General features: G+C 34.9%; 1 protein-coding gene across 1 annotated transcript in view; it reads right to left on the bottom strand.

Moving 5' to 3' along the window:
- Window positions 1-14,342, bottom strand: part of LOC107737167 (neurogenic locus notch homolog protein 1) — a 45,269-nt gene that overhangs the window by 25,582 nt on the left and 5,345 nt on the right. Inside the window, exons 2-12 of the mRNA XM_016548606.1 lie at window positions 13,986-14,058; window positions 7,531-7,793; window positions 6,190-6,528; window positions 4,984-5,106; window positions 4,647-4,880; window positions 3,384-3,539; window positions 3,120-3,305; window positions 2,930-3,043; window positions 2,708-2,821; window positions 1,612-1,845; window positions 1,414-1,524 (exon numbers count right to left, since the gene is read on the bottom strand). Coding sequence (XP_016404092.1) covers window positions 1,414-1,524; window positions 1,612-1,845; window positions 2,708-2,821; window positions 2,930-3,043; window positions 3,120-3,305; window positions 3,384-3,539; window positions 4,647-4,880; window positions 4,984-5,106; window positions 6,190-6,528; window positions 7,531-7,793; window positions 13,986-14,058 — 1,947 coding nt within the window. The remainder of the gene's footprint in view (window positions 1-1,413; window positions 1,525-1,611; window positions 1,846-2,707; window positions 2,822-2,929; window positions 3,044-3,119; window positions 3,306-3,383; window positions 3,540-4,646; window positions 4,881-4,983; window positions 5,107-6,189; window positions 6,529-7,530; window positions 7,794-13,985; window positions 14,059-14,342) is intronic.

The raw sequence follows: 14,342 nt of genomic DNA, 5'->3' as shown, positions 1-14,342 counted from the left end.
ATAAATAAAAACACCTGTTCACTTGCAGCACCCATAGACTGATAACTATTACATACATTTTAGATACTAATTTTTTTTTAATATTTAAAATTAAATTAAATAAAAAATATTATTTAAAAACAAATTAAATACAAATATTTTTTTATTATATAGCAAACAAAAAAAGGCATTTGAGGCCATGCTAAATAATTTAAATGTAGCGAAAAAAGTATGCTATTTTATCAAAGCTACTTAAATAGGAAAATAAATAAAATTGATGTTTAAAAAGAATTTTCCTTCTCTTATGTGCACAAAGGATTGTGAGTAATACAAGTCCTTAAAATAAAGTAAAGTTGCAATGACAATTTCTGTACTTCAAAGATTCAAGAATGACAATATCAGGGCATACTAGGCTAAGAAATAGTGTTTTTTATGTGCATGTAAGTATTAGTATCTAGTCAATTTAATTAGCTCAAAATTCTTTATTAACTCTTAGGTTCATGCATATAAAAAGGCTGTTTCAGCTTTGCATTCAGTGCTATTGTAGTAGAAAAAGTTGTAAAATTGAGGCTGAAAAAGTAAACTGCCCTCCCCTTCTTACATAGCGCAAAGGATTACGGGCAACATCAGTCCTTAAAGCTGTATATAGCAAAAGTTACAAATAAGGCACTTGAATGTCAAAAATACTCTATATACACAAAAAACATAAAAAAATAAATAGTGTTTTATGTTGTGTATGCTTGCCGTCTGCATGCAAGCATTAGCTAAATTAGTTATAATGCATTTATAATGATGCATTTCATGCATTTAAAAACTGCTGTTTTGGCTTTGCATTCAGTGCTATTTTAGTAGAAAAACTCATAAAACTGATGTTGGAAACTGTCCTAAACTTGTGTTGCACAAAGTATTGTGAGCAATATCATTGCTTAATAAAATACGTTGCAATACTGGGACATACAACAGCCTTAAAAATTATGATTTTTTATTTTTATTTTACTTGTGTGTTTAGGCATATAAAACTGTTTCTGCTTTGCATTCAGTGTTATTTTAGTAGAAATTTATGTTGAAAACGAGATAAACTAAATAAAATAAAGTTCTGTTTTAAATTGTGTTCTTATGTTTTTATTATAGGAATAAGAACAATAACGCACTTGATGCTGTGCTAAATTGTGAAACTCCTCCTGCTGCTGTCCTATATTCACAGTATAACAGGGCCTATTGTACCTTTTCCTTAAACGCAGCATACAAAGGGTCAGTCTTGTGATCATTCGGGCCGTAGCATTAATGTAAAGCACACCTGTGTGAGTGTGTGTCCCAGTTGGGAAAGGCAGTCTCTGTCCTAAGTCATATCTGTTATCTGATACACAAGCTCTGCACTTCGCTGGCCACCTGTTCACCTGTTCTCTCACACACACAGATGCTGCTCTGACTCACCTGTGTATCCGGGTTCACACACACACTCGTAGCCGTTGATCTTGTCAATGCACTTTCCGTAGTCGCACGGTTTACTCTTGCAGTCGTCAATGTTTATCTCGCAGTTCATTCCTGCGGACGCAATCACGACATGATTATGTCATCGTAAACTCACCGTTATATTTTGCACAAGTGTTTTTATGAGCGTGCATGTGTTACCTGTGGTTCCTTTAGGACAGGTACAGGTGTAGGCGTTCTCTCTGTCCTGGCAGGTGCCTCCGTTTCGGCAGGGTTGGCTCAAGCACTCGTTTATGTTGGTCTCGCACAGGCGGCCCGTGTATCCGGGGTGACAATCACAGGTGAAAGCAGCCACGCCGTCCCGACACACGCCGTAATGACAAGGGCTCGACACGCACTCATTGATGTCCAGCTCACAGTGAGCGCCAGCAAATGCTGCAGAAATATATTTGAAAAGCCAGATTTAGAATGTTGGAAGTGACACTCATTTCATATGCGAAGAGGTTAGCCAATCATAATACAGGGAATTTACAAATGGATTTATTTACTGGGTGTGTCTCATTTCTGCATAGGCTGCGTATGTCATTGAGGCTGCCTCAATGTTTTTGGTGTGGAAAATAAATCAATAAAATAAAAAATAAGATGAAAAAAAAAAAAAAAAAAAGGTTAAAATAAAAAATAAAATACAACAAAAACAAGATAAAATAGATTAAGATTAAAAAGATAAAATAACTGAAAATAAATAAATAACAATAAAATAATAAAAATAATTAAATAAAAAAACAACTAGAATTTAAAATAAAATAAATGCTAGATCAAAAACCTACACTGAAAACTTAAATCAAACTTAAATGAAAATTTTGCCTTGCCAACTAAGTGAAATAAAATAAGTTGGAGTATTAAAATTACTATAAAATAAATTATTCTTAAATAAAAAATAAAAATTGTTGATAAAAAAAAGAATTTAAAAATAATAATAATAAATACTTAAAACAAAAACTAATAATGACAAAAACACATAAAATAAACTTAAATTAAAATTAAAACGGCAAAATATAAAAATAAAATTTTATGCTAAATATTACTGAATATAAAATATAAATAATTCTAAAATAGCATAGAATTCTTAAGATACAGTTACAAAAACAGATTCCAAATTCTAAAGGTTCAGAAAGGTGGAATATTTGAACCAAAACAGATGTGAAAATGTTTTTGGTGCTAGAGAATATCACAACTAATATTATAAATGGACTTCAATGGACTGCAAAAGTGCAGAATATGACTTAAAGATGTGTACCTGGAGTGCATTCGCAGGTGTATTTGTTGGGTCCGTCTGTGCATTTAGCGCCATTTTTACACGGTGTGCTGGCACACTCGTCCACATCCACCTGACACAGATTCCCAGAGAACCCTGCAGGGAAAAATGCATGCCACGTTTATTTTGATTGCTCACCCCGCAATGCATCCTCATTGCTAGTTTTTATGATCAGATCTCTAAAAGTAATAATGCTGCAGTCACCTTTGGGACATTCGCAGTGGAATGAGTTGATCTTGTCGATGCATTTTCCATTGTTGAGGCAAGGTTGTGATGCACAGTCGTCTGTGTTTATTTGACAAAACACACCCTCGTAACCTACACACCAAAACAGTCAGTTAGAATAACAGTAATGATGTGCTTTTGATGCAGGTCAATGGTTAAAGACTCATACCTGGCATGCAGATGCAGTGGAATCCACCGATCTGGTCGAGGCAGGTGGCGTCGTTCTGGCAGGGGTTCGACTTGCACTCGTTGACGTCCATTTCACAGCGTGGACCTTCATAACCTTGAAGACACTTGCACTGGAATGAGCCTTTAGTGTTGAGACACCGTCCGCCATGCTCACATGGGTTCGCACCTGAAATGCAAACAGTATTGTAATGCAAAACTGTATTGCGTTTATTGTTCTTTCTAATCGATCATGTGTTATTCTTACCGAGCGAGCACTCATCGATGTCTTGGTTGCAGGCGGATCCCGTGTACCCGGGCGGACAGGTGCAGATGGCTTTTCCGCTCACCGGGTTCGTGTCGCAGTTTGAGCCCTTCTGACATGGATTACTGATGCAGGCATCGTCAAGATGACACAGAAGACCTGTGGGTAACAGTTTTGTTACTGTTAACTAAAATAAAAAACTGGTGTTGGTTACTGAAATTAAGCTGGAATAAAAATGTAAATATATAAAAGATATGGTTTTCATTGATGAAATGAAAATAAATTAAATAAACTGAACTAAAATAAAATATTAACGTATGCTAAGACAAAAACTATTGTTTTTGTAGGTAGAATAAAAATAAAACAAATTGGAATATAAACAATGTCCGTAAAATTGACTAAAATTAACTTAACTAAAACAAAATAAAAAGTAATAAAAAATATAAAAAATAAAAACTTTTGGTTGTATAAACAAAAATGAAACAACTGAAATATAAATAATGCCTATAAACTAAACTAAACTTAACTAAAACAAAATAATAAAATAAAATAAAAAATATGAAAGCTATTGGTTTCATAGACATAAATGTAACACAACTGAAATATAAATAATGCTCATAAAATAACCTAAACTGAACTCAACTAAAACAAAACAAAAAATATAAAAAAAATAAAAGCTATTGGTTTCATACACAGAAATGCAACACAACTGAAATATAAATAATTCTCTTAAAATAAACTAAACCGAACTAAAATAAAATAAAAAATAAATATATAATAGACAAGTGAAAAACTAAACTAAACTAAAATAAAAGATCAAATAAAATAAATTCGTAGATGAAAAACTTAAACTCAGAAAACTTGAAATGTAGAAATGCTGCCTTGGCAACTAAAATAAAATAAGAATAAGTTGAAATTAAAATGTAATAAAATAAGTAGAGGTATGAAAATTAGTATTCTCGTAGCTTCGTATAATTGCGGTTGAACCACTGATGTCACATGGACTATTTTACCGATCTCCTTGCTACGTTTCTGGACTTGGGAACATTTCAGTTGCCTTGCTGTCTATGCAGGGTCAGACAGCTCTCACATTCCATCAAAAATATCTAGTAATTAATGACAGAATTTTCATTTTTGGGTGAACTAACCCTTTAAACTGAAATATTAAAAAAAGACAAAAGCCCATAATAACGTTACAAAAATTTGATATAAATAATACTACAATAACAGTGGTGTTGGACGTTGAAACTGCACAAACAGACGTGCCTGTGCGTCCATGTGGACACTCGCAGAAGAAAGACGCGACTCTGTCGTGGCAGGTGGCACCCTGTGAGCAGGCGGCGCTGGCGCAGTCGTTGATGTTCTCGCTGCAGTCGTCGCCCGTCCAGCCGTTCACACACACGCAGTGAAAGCCACCGATGGTGTTGTGACACGTCCCTCCGTTTTGACAAGCGTTAGGAGAGAGCTCGCACTCGTCCACATCCTCCGTACAGTACTGACCTGAAGGAGGAAGGGCTCAGACGTCACATGTGAGGTGCATGCAAAATATTTATTGCATTGTATGGTTATTATTATTATTATTGTGGAGTATAAAATGAAGTACCGGTCCAGTGTTTGTCGCAGTGACAGTTGTAGGTGTTTACGCCGTCGATACACCTGCCTCCATTCTCACAGGCATGCTGGGTGCAGTCGTCAACGTTATGCTCACACGTCTGACCCGTGAACCCTGCGAGAGACAAATGATTCACGTTCCGTACACGGATTATGTTTATGTGCTCGAGTGAGTAACTGAGACATCAAGGTCACTCATTGGGATTAAATATAAACTAAGACAAAAAAGCACCGCATCAAGACAAACTGTTAATGAATAACTGCACACATGCAGAGTTATTAACGTATGCAAAGACAAAAACTATTGTTTCTGCAAGGCAGGAATGAAATAAAACCAGTTTGAAGTACAAATAATGGTAATAAAACAAACTAAACTGAAATGTAAACTAAATGTTACATTTTTATTGGTTTTAATTTATTTATTCATTCACTTATTTGTCAAATGTATTCATTAATTTGTAAAATATTATTCATTCATTCATAAAAATTGTTCATTATTTAATTTTTATAACTGATTCATTCATAAAAATATTTGTTCAGTCATTTCTAAAAAAATATACATTTATTTGTACATTTATATAAATAATTTATTAATTCATACATTAATTTCTAAAAATAATTCATTCATTCAAAGTGTTTATAAAATGTACTCATTCATTTATATATTCACTTATAAAATTGATTTATTCATTCATAAAAAAATATTGATTTTTATTTGTAAAAACTTATTCATATGTATTCATTAATTTTTATTTACACAAATGATCATCTATAATATTTTATTAAGTATTTATAAAATTCATTAATTCATTTATTCATTCATAAATTTAAAAAAATAATAATTATTTATAAAATTGATTGATTGATTCATAAAATAACTTATTTATAAAACGTATTAATTCACAATAATATTTATTCATTCAATCATAAAGTATTTATTTATAAAATGTATTCATTTATTTATTCATTCATTCATTCATAAAATGTATTCATTTCTAAATATTTTTAAAAATATTTATAAAATTCTTTCATTTATTAATTTAGATAATTATTTTTTCATTTATAAAAAAATATATATTTATCTATAAAACACATTATTAAAGTATTATTATTTTTTTTAATTTGTATTTTTTCCTATTCAATAAAAAAATGTGTTTAATCAAATTTTATCTTAGAGAAATACAAATAACACACTGACCTGACAGACAAGTGCAGGCATAGGTGGTGTCGCTGGTCTGTAAGCAGGTGCCTCCGTTCCTGCAGGGCGAGGGGTGGCATGGGTGGTAGAGGCGCTCGCAGTGTGTGCCAGCGTACTCAGGTGGGCAGTGGCACAGGTACAATCCCACCTCGTTTATACAGGTGCCTCCGTTCCGGCAGGGGGAGGGCGAGAGGGCGCACTCGTTCACGTCCTGCCGGCACGTCTGTCCGTGGAAGTTAGGAGGGCAGGTGCAGATGTAGTGCGACTCGAACGCTGAACACTGTCCGCCGTTGGCACAGGGGTTCGACGCACACGGGTCGGCCTGTTGGCATGTTTTACCTGCAAAAAGACAGAAGTTAACTTATCATGCAACTAGGGGTGCAACAGATAATCCGTACGGACCAGGCCCCACGGTGATTCACGGATTAACTGTTAATCATCAGAGAGTGAAAGCTAATCATTTGCATGTTTTTTTCTTGCCAATTTACTAATTCAAGCGATTTTAAACCATTCATGTGAAAGAGAATTCAAATCGGGACAGACAGCACGTGAACAACCTATTGACTCCTCTTTCACATACGCACAAAGTTACGTTAAAATACCCGTTTTGGCAAGTATTCTGGTAAACACTGTCGGTTATGTCTTAAGTGAACGTAACAGCTGAGAAAAAAACGTAGGTGTGCCAGCATTCGGTCTTTAAGAGACAAGCCTGTAAATACCTGTCTGGTCTTCTAATCAAATAACACCATAGCTTTATTTAAGATTAATCTGTATTTAACTTGTGCAGTGAGCACTATTGTGTTATTTTACACTTAATTATTACATTTTTGCACCTGCATACTTCTGTTACTGACTTTATTTGTAACCGTGTTATGTTGTATATTCATCTATGCTGTCTTAAAGAGACAGCAGCCAATAAATACCCGTTTCTGTCTGCTAATCAAATAACACCACAGCTTTAACGAAGATTAATCTGTATTTAACTTGTGCAGTGAGCACTATTGTGTTATTTTACACTTAATTATTACATTTTTGCACCTGCATACTTCTGTTACTGACTTTATTTGTAACCGTGTTATGTTGTATATTCATCTATGCTTGTAATTTGTGTAAATGTTCTTGTTTTATTACTGACTGTCTTAATTAAGCTAGTAGCTTCTGCTGTGGAATAGAAGTACGTTTTCGGTAATTTTTTATTTTATTGCTGATCTGAAAAATTATCCCATCTATGACTCAAAATATGTAATATGATCCAAACCGTGATTTTTGTGATCCTTTGCACCACTACATGCAACCCATGAGGACGAGCATCAAGTCTGGGTGATTTATGCACATGCGTACCTGACCATCCAGGTGGGCAGCGGCAGGTAAAGGTCTCGAGCGTGAGCAGAGAGCATGTCCCGCCGTTTCGGCACGGGGAGCCCATGCAGGCGTGATTGACGGGCGTCAGACAGAGCGGGCCGCTGTATCCCAACACGCAGTCGCAGACCGGCTCCACGTCATTGCGCTTCATCCGTGTGCGACACACGCCTCCGTTACGACACTGCGACGGGCTGCAGGGGTTCAGGAACTGACACTGGGGGCCGACGAAGTCTGCGGGACACCTGAAGAAACACAAAACATGAAACAATTATTACTATTATTTAACAACAGTTTAGAACAAAACGGTCTCAGAAAGTAGATAAACATGACAAAACAGTCAAGATAAAAGATTAATTTACAAAAACGCAAATATTTCTTTAAAGGGTTATGGGCATGCTAATTATATTAATATATATATATTTGTTTATTTCTATTTATTCACTAACTCATGAATTTACAGAGTCTACAAGAAAACTAAAGAAACACAAAAAAACTGATTAATTAATTAATTATATTAATATTATAATATTATATACACACAGATTATAATGTAATTACTTAATAGTTTGAGAACAAAATTGTTTCAAGAGAGCTAAATATGAAAAAAGCTCTAAGTGAATTTTTTTTTACACATTATATAAAATATCATAAATATATATGCAAGCATAAGCATATATTTATATATAAAAAAAAGGATATATTTTTAGGACACCCTGAAAAAACAGTATTATAATATAATATATAATAATTATATATAATAATATACTTTTGTTAAGGGTTATAAGTCATGGTAATTGGTTTTGTATATTTTATATATTTGCACACATTCATTAATTCCTAATTATAATTTTTTACTAAGTCTGCAGGACACCTCAAGAAACACAAAACACACAGAGATTATAATATAAATAATTAACAATAGGTTGACAACACATTTGTCTTAAAATGAGCTAAATATGACAAATATTGACTCAAATGTTTCTTTTAGGCTTGCGGTCATACATATTTAGACATTAATTAGTAGGGGTGGGAGAAAAAAATCGATGCATCGCGATTCTCTCTCCAGCGATTCTGAATCGATTATATACATATACACACACACACACACACACACAGGTAAGCCTTATCACAATATATTTGATTTGCTAATTGACATGCAGTAGTTTAATAATAAAGACATCCCTTGGCAAACACTTGCATGCTCAGATGCGTGTGTGTGAGTTTACTTGAGGCATTAACACGGTCTCCCTCTCTTTGTCCCCAGAGACAGAAGCAGAAGTCATCTGCAGCCCGTCGTGGCAACAGGTCCGAGAGCAGGAGTGCGTGTGAGATTAGACTCTGAACAGATGCTGCAGTGACCTGTGACCCCTGAGCACATTTGTGACTGCAGGCTACAGACCCCCCATTCCAGTGGGCCGGTCTACCATCTGCTGCTGCCTTCTGTGTGTGTGTTTTCACACCACAGACTTCCTGCCTTCGGTGTGAATCAAAACAATACACTTTCATTTTCTGCGTCTGGCCCTCAGAGCCAGATTCTTATGCTTCACACCTTTACAAACATGAGACTTTGGGACCAGTTTGAATCAGGTGATGTTCTGATGATACAAATAAGGAACTGATTAAATATTAGGCTATGTATTTGTTCCTCATATTTGTTTAGATTGTTTCTAGCATTATAACAAAACACTTTTCTACCATTTTAAAGAATAAATAACTTGATCTCATCAATGACTCATTGATCTTGTCTTAGATCTGAGTCGCTCTCTTCACTTAGATCAAAAAATTTGCTTTTGTCATTAAAATGTTTTATTTCTATTTCAGTTTTAATTTGAGTAATTTTTTATTATAATTTATAATATAAAATTTTATTATAATATAAAATTTTATAATTTTATTACTTCAACTTCAACTTATTTTATTTCAGTTGTTACCAAGGCAATATTTCTCATTAAGTTAAGTTTTAAGTTTTTAAATGTAAAACTTTTTTACATTTTCTAACATATTTTTTAAAGTTTAAGTTTTAATATTATTTATATTGCATTCACCAATATTTTTAATTAGCTTTTATTTTTATATATTAGTTTATATTAGGTTTTAGTCATTTTATGTTGTACAATTATCTAACATTTCACTTTATTTCAATTAACGGAAATGCTTACATTGTAATTTTGAACTAGTTATAGGTTTAGCTTCACATGCATATTTTCAGTTCTGGGACGAGGACAGCAGGACAGCACGTCGCTAACTATAGTTATACTGTGCATGCAAAACCACACTTTAAACTAAATGCATGACATGGAAGTTTACGAGAAATTCTCAAATGTGGAAGTTACGCAATAAACGTCATGCAACCAGACGCTGCCGTTTCACAGTTTCACACAGACCCTGTCTTTCTGTCTCCTGCTCACAAACATTGTGATTCATTCTACAAATAGCTCTCGTAATGCACATCACCCCAAAATACAGCACATGCTTCTAGTATGACGATGCATTCAAAATACACACACAAATGTATTAGATTAGTCTCAAAATTATGACAGCCATCCAAAAGCTGTCACCAATCCAATCACAACCAGTGATAGAAGATCATAAAACATTCCAGGATTCAAATGACAACTCTGGAATTCTGATTCCACACTTCCAATTAACTCCCCACCCTCCAACATTCCAGAAGTGATGTCAGGTGCCTTTGGAATGATCAGGAGTTATAGAACACTTAATCATGTTTGTAAATCTAAAACTAACTATTATAAATTGCATTATAACACATTTTGGAATTGCATTCACATGTTGGATGCAGGGTTGCCAAGTCCGCATTTTTTCCACAGAATTGGGATACTTGTTGCCATGGGTTGATTTTCCCAAGTGGGTTAAAGGTTTGAAATATTGCATAAATTACATTTGACTGAAATGCTTGTATTGAAACATTTTGCATTCTACCTATGATAAAACTTTCATGGTCTTCTACATTAACTGTTCCCTCCTGGTGGAATGACCTGCCCAGCTCAATCTCAATCCGAGTCCTTAATATTTTCAAGAAACGGCTGAAAACACATCTCTTTCATCTTCATTTGACCCTCTAACTCTAGCACTCTCTATTCTAATGCTACTTCTAATTTTATCTGCTTGTTTTTTTTTATTAAAAAACTTGACCCTCTAACATTTGCACTCTCTGTTCTATTTCTATTCTAATGGCCAATCCATCATTTTTTGGGGGAATTTTTATTTATTTATTTTTTAATAAGTATCGGTTCAGGCACCGGAACCATTTTAAAAGTATCAATTTGGCACCGGTATCGAAAAAAAAAAAAACGATACCCAACCCTAAATCACATACATCACTAAAACACAAAGCTCAAGAAAAATGGAGCCTAAAAATGTAGAAAAATCAACTGGTTGGAGCTGTTGACTTTCTCCAATCAGGAACATCTGACATCTAGAAAGACAAAGTGCACTAAATTATTTCAGAATTCTTGCCTTTAGAAGTTATTGATTAATACAGGATTGAATTCAATAAACAAATGTTTTTCCCCAATAAGCACTGAACTACCATTACAAGCATTACTACCGTTAAAAACATGACAAATGGATGTTTTACAAGACTGCACATCAGTGTTATTTTAGTATGTATACAGTATTCATTAATATTTTGAATTAGCTTTTATTTTTTTATTTTTTCAGCTTTCATTTTAATTTAGGTTTTAGTATTTTTGTGATTGTTTTTATTTTTTTATTTAATTTCATATAATAAAATTAAATATCTTTTAAATAAAAAAATTATTGATTTATTTTAATTAAATAAAGTGATCTGTGCAGCAATGTTGTTATTGTTAACTAAAACTGCTATAAACACAACCAACACTGACATGGCTTAGCTTGTACATGACACCCCCATAACTCTGACCACACCTAAAAATACTTGAAATAAGTGGTTTTAATATGGCATCACCCAAAAAGGTCAAGTTTCCGAGTCTAGAATTAGTATGTAATCTAGTACGACTACAATCTGAGACAGTCAGTGCCAGAGTTTCACCCCTGCACGTTATCTGCTTGAAAAACAAGTAAACCTCGTCTGTCATCAACGATCATCACAGGCACCTTTAACTCCATATAAAGTAGGAAATCCTCTCATGAAATGTCAGAAGTTCATGTGAAGTTGACCAATGTCGAGCAGCGCCGACCTCAATTCAGATGCAACAAGTCAGAGAAATCCCCACACGCTCGCTCACACAAACACCAGCCATTTACAAACTATTTCCAAGGTTGAGAATCGGACCACACAGGAAAGGCGTCAAAGTTCACATGAGATATTTTTGGGAGAAAAAAAGGATAAAAAATATCTCTGCTCTTCCTGTTTATCATCGGGGTCATCACAACAGGATGTTCAGGGTTTGTCCCCCAGTGAATGTGTCTGCGAACTACTCAACAATGAGAGATACGATCTCTCTCATCTTTTTTAGACTGATTCATTCATTAATTAGTGCCATTTGATAATGCAATCATTATTGCACATACTCAGCATTACAGATCTGAACAAACCCCAGAACACTAGGGTATTAAACATTGCTACATATGTGAATGACGCCTCAAATGGAGCGGCTCATTGTAGGCAATAAAACAAGTGAACAAATTCCATTGATTTGCACTGAACAAAAGTCTAGAATAACAGATCAGTAAGCAACCACATAGAATGACCTAGCAACCATCCAAAAACAGAACACCCTAGCAAAAAACATAGAAATAGTGTCAAAAAACAGAAATAAAGCCGTCAAAAAACATACAAATCACCCAGAACACCCTAGCAACCAATCAGAACATTCTAGAATAATAACAGCAACTTTTTCACAGGCATACAACTCACATTTCCATCAAAAAAGGAAAAAATGGTTGTGCTTTTATTTTAATTTTAAACAATGTAAGTATAATACAAGGCATCTTCTAGATTGGAAAATGCATGATTAAATGCAGAACAAGAAGCATGGCTAACAGTCGTGATAATACAGCATACCGTGATAAAAGCATTATCAATTAATCGCAACATGAAAATTTTATACCGGCATATCCCTAAGTCTCACACACTTGTTTGCTTTTAAATTTCCCCCCTTTAAAGCGTCTCACACACACACACACTGAGGCCTTTCTCATGAGTTCCTGCAATCTTATTACCCCCTCCGCCATCTGCCCTCCAAAAAAAGACACCATTCACACACACACAAACAGCCTCCGGGGTGTAAGAAAACACACAACAAAAGCGACAAAGATCGAGAAACAAACATTAAAAAAAAAAAAAGTTCTGATTTTGATTGCCAAATCATAGTGAATCTCGCTATATGCATCCTATGAGAATAAATGCAAGTTTTATTCCATGCTAAGTGTGTGCATGTGTGTGTGAGACAATAGGAGGTGAGGGCCAGCTGTTGGGCTGAATGGCATGAATAGACATTGACAGAAGCAGCGTCCCACTGCAGCAGGGCACCAACGGACTACTGGGGGGGTTGGTAGGGGGGTCTTTTATCTAAGTTTGAAACAGAATGACTATGAGCGTGTGCACGTTCGCACATGCGCACACACACACGCAAGATGCTTAGAGCTTTGTATGGTTGCTAAGATGGGGTTTGGGCCTAAAGATGGAATCTCAAAGTGGTTGTTAATTACAGCTTACAAACAAATGCACAGGTATACATACACTTTTCTTCACTACACTGAGTTTGCATGGTGTTTACTGCTGTTTTACTAGATTGTGTGCAACACTTTTTAAAATAAATGTTCTTTAGTGGTCAGTAAAGAACCACTGAGCTGCTATATAGTTGTTTGGAGATTGAGAAAGTTCTTGATTCGTTAGGTTTTTAGATTCGTGTTTTGGATTCTAGGTCTAGAACACACAACTTGAGAGGAAGTGTTATTTTTTTGAACATGAAATGGTTCTCCTACACTCTTAGAAATAAAGGTTCCAAATGGGAGGTTTTACAGCAATGGCATTAAATAACTATTTTTGGTTCCCCAAAGAACTTTTCAGTAAACAGTTCTTAAAAGAACAATCTTTTCTTAGTGCAAAGAACATTTAAATGCTCTAAAGAACTTTTGTAGAATGGAAAGGTTCCATGGATGTTAAAGGTTCTTCATGGAACCATCAATACCAATAAAGAACCTCTGTTTTCAAGAGTGTAGAACTATTTTTGGTTCATCAAAGAACTTTTCAGTGAACAGTTCTTAAAATAATCACTTTTTCTTAATGTGAAGAACATTTTAATGCTCTAAAGAAGCTTTCCCTCTCCATGTGGCATACAATGGAAAGGTTCCATGGCTCCATGAAGAACTTTTTACCATCGAACAATGCCACTAAAGAACCTTTATTTTTAAGAGTGTGTACAACATCAGACTAAAACCATTTTTGGTTATTACCAAACCTTTATATTTTTCTTTTTGTAACGTACCTGCATGATGCTTCTCCGCTCGGCTTGAGCTCACATATTCCTCCATTCTGACAGTATTCTGAGCATCTTTGCCCTAAACACAAAGACAAACATCTGTTAGTGCATCCCAACAATCACACACTAAACCACACAAATCACCTGCAGAAAACCAGGTCGAACATGCACCCACCCACCTGTGCATCTCATAGCACACCTGTCAATGCAAACACACATGCTAACTCCTCACAAAAGAACCTCACCACCTATAGACTTCAATAAAGGGACCCGAGCCCTTTGTTTTGTGGCCCCGATGGAGAGCCACTGGCCTTTTGTTGGGCTCTGAATAACTGACTTTGATGGAGGAGTGGGGGGGGGGTC

Source organism: Sinocyclocheilus rhinocerous, unplaced genomic scaffold, assembly GCF_001515625.1.
Source record: "Sinocyclocheilus rhinocerous isolate Xijiao unplaced genomic scaffold, SAMN03320098_v1.1 scaffold284, whole genome shotgun sequence".
NCBI lineage: Eukaryota > Metazoa > Chordata > Actinopteri > Cypriniformes > Cyprinidae > Sinocyclocheilus > Sinocyclocheilus rhinocerous.
The sequence above is the reverse complement of the archived record's forward strand: the minus strand, read 5'-3'. Positions and strand labels throughout refer to the sequence as shown.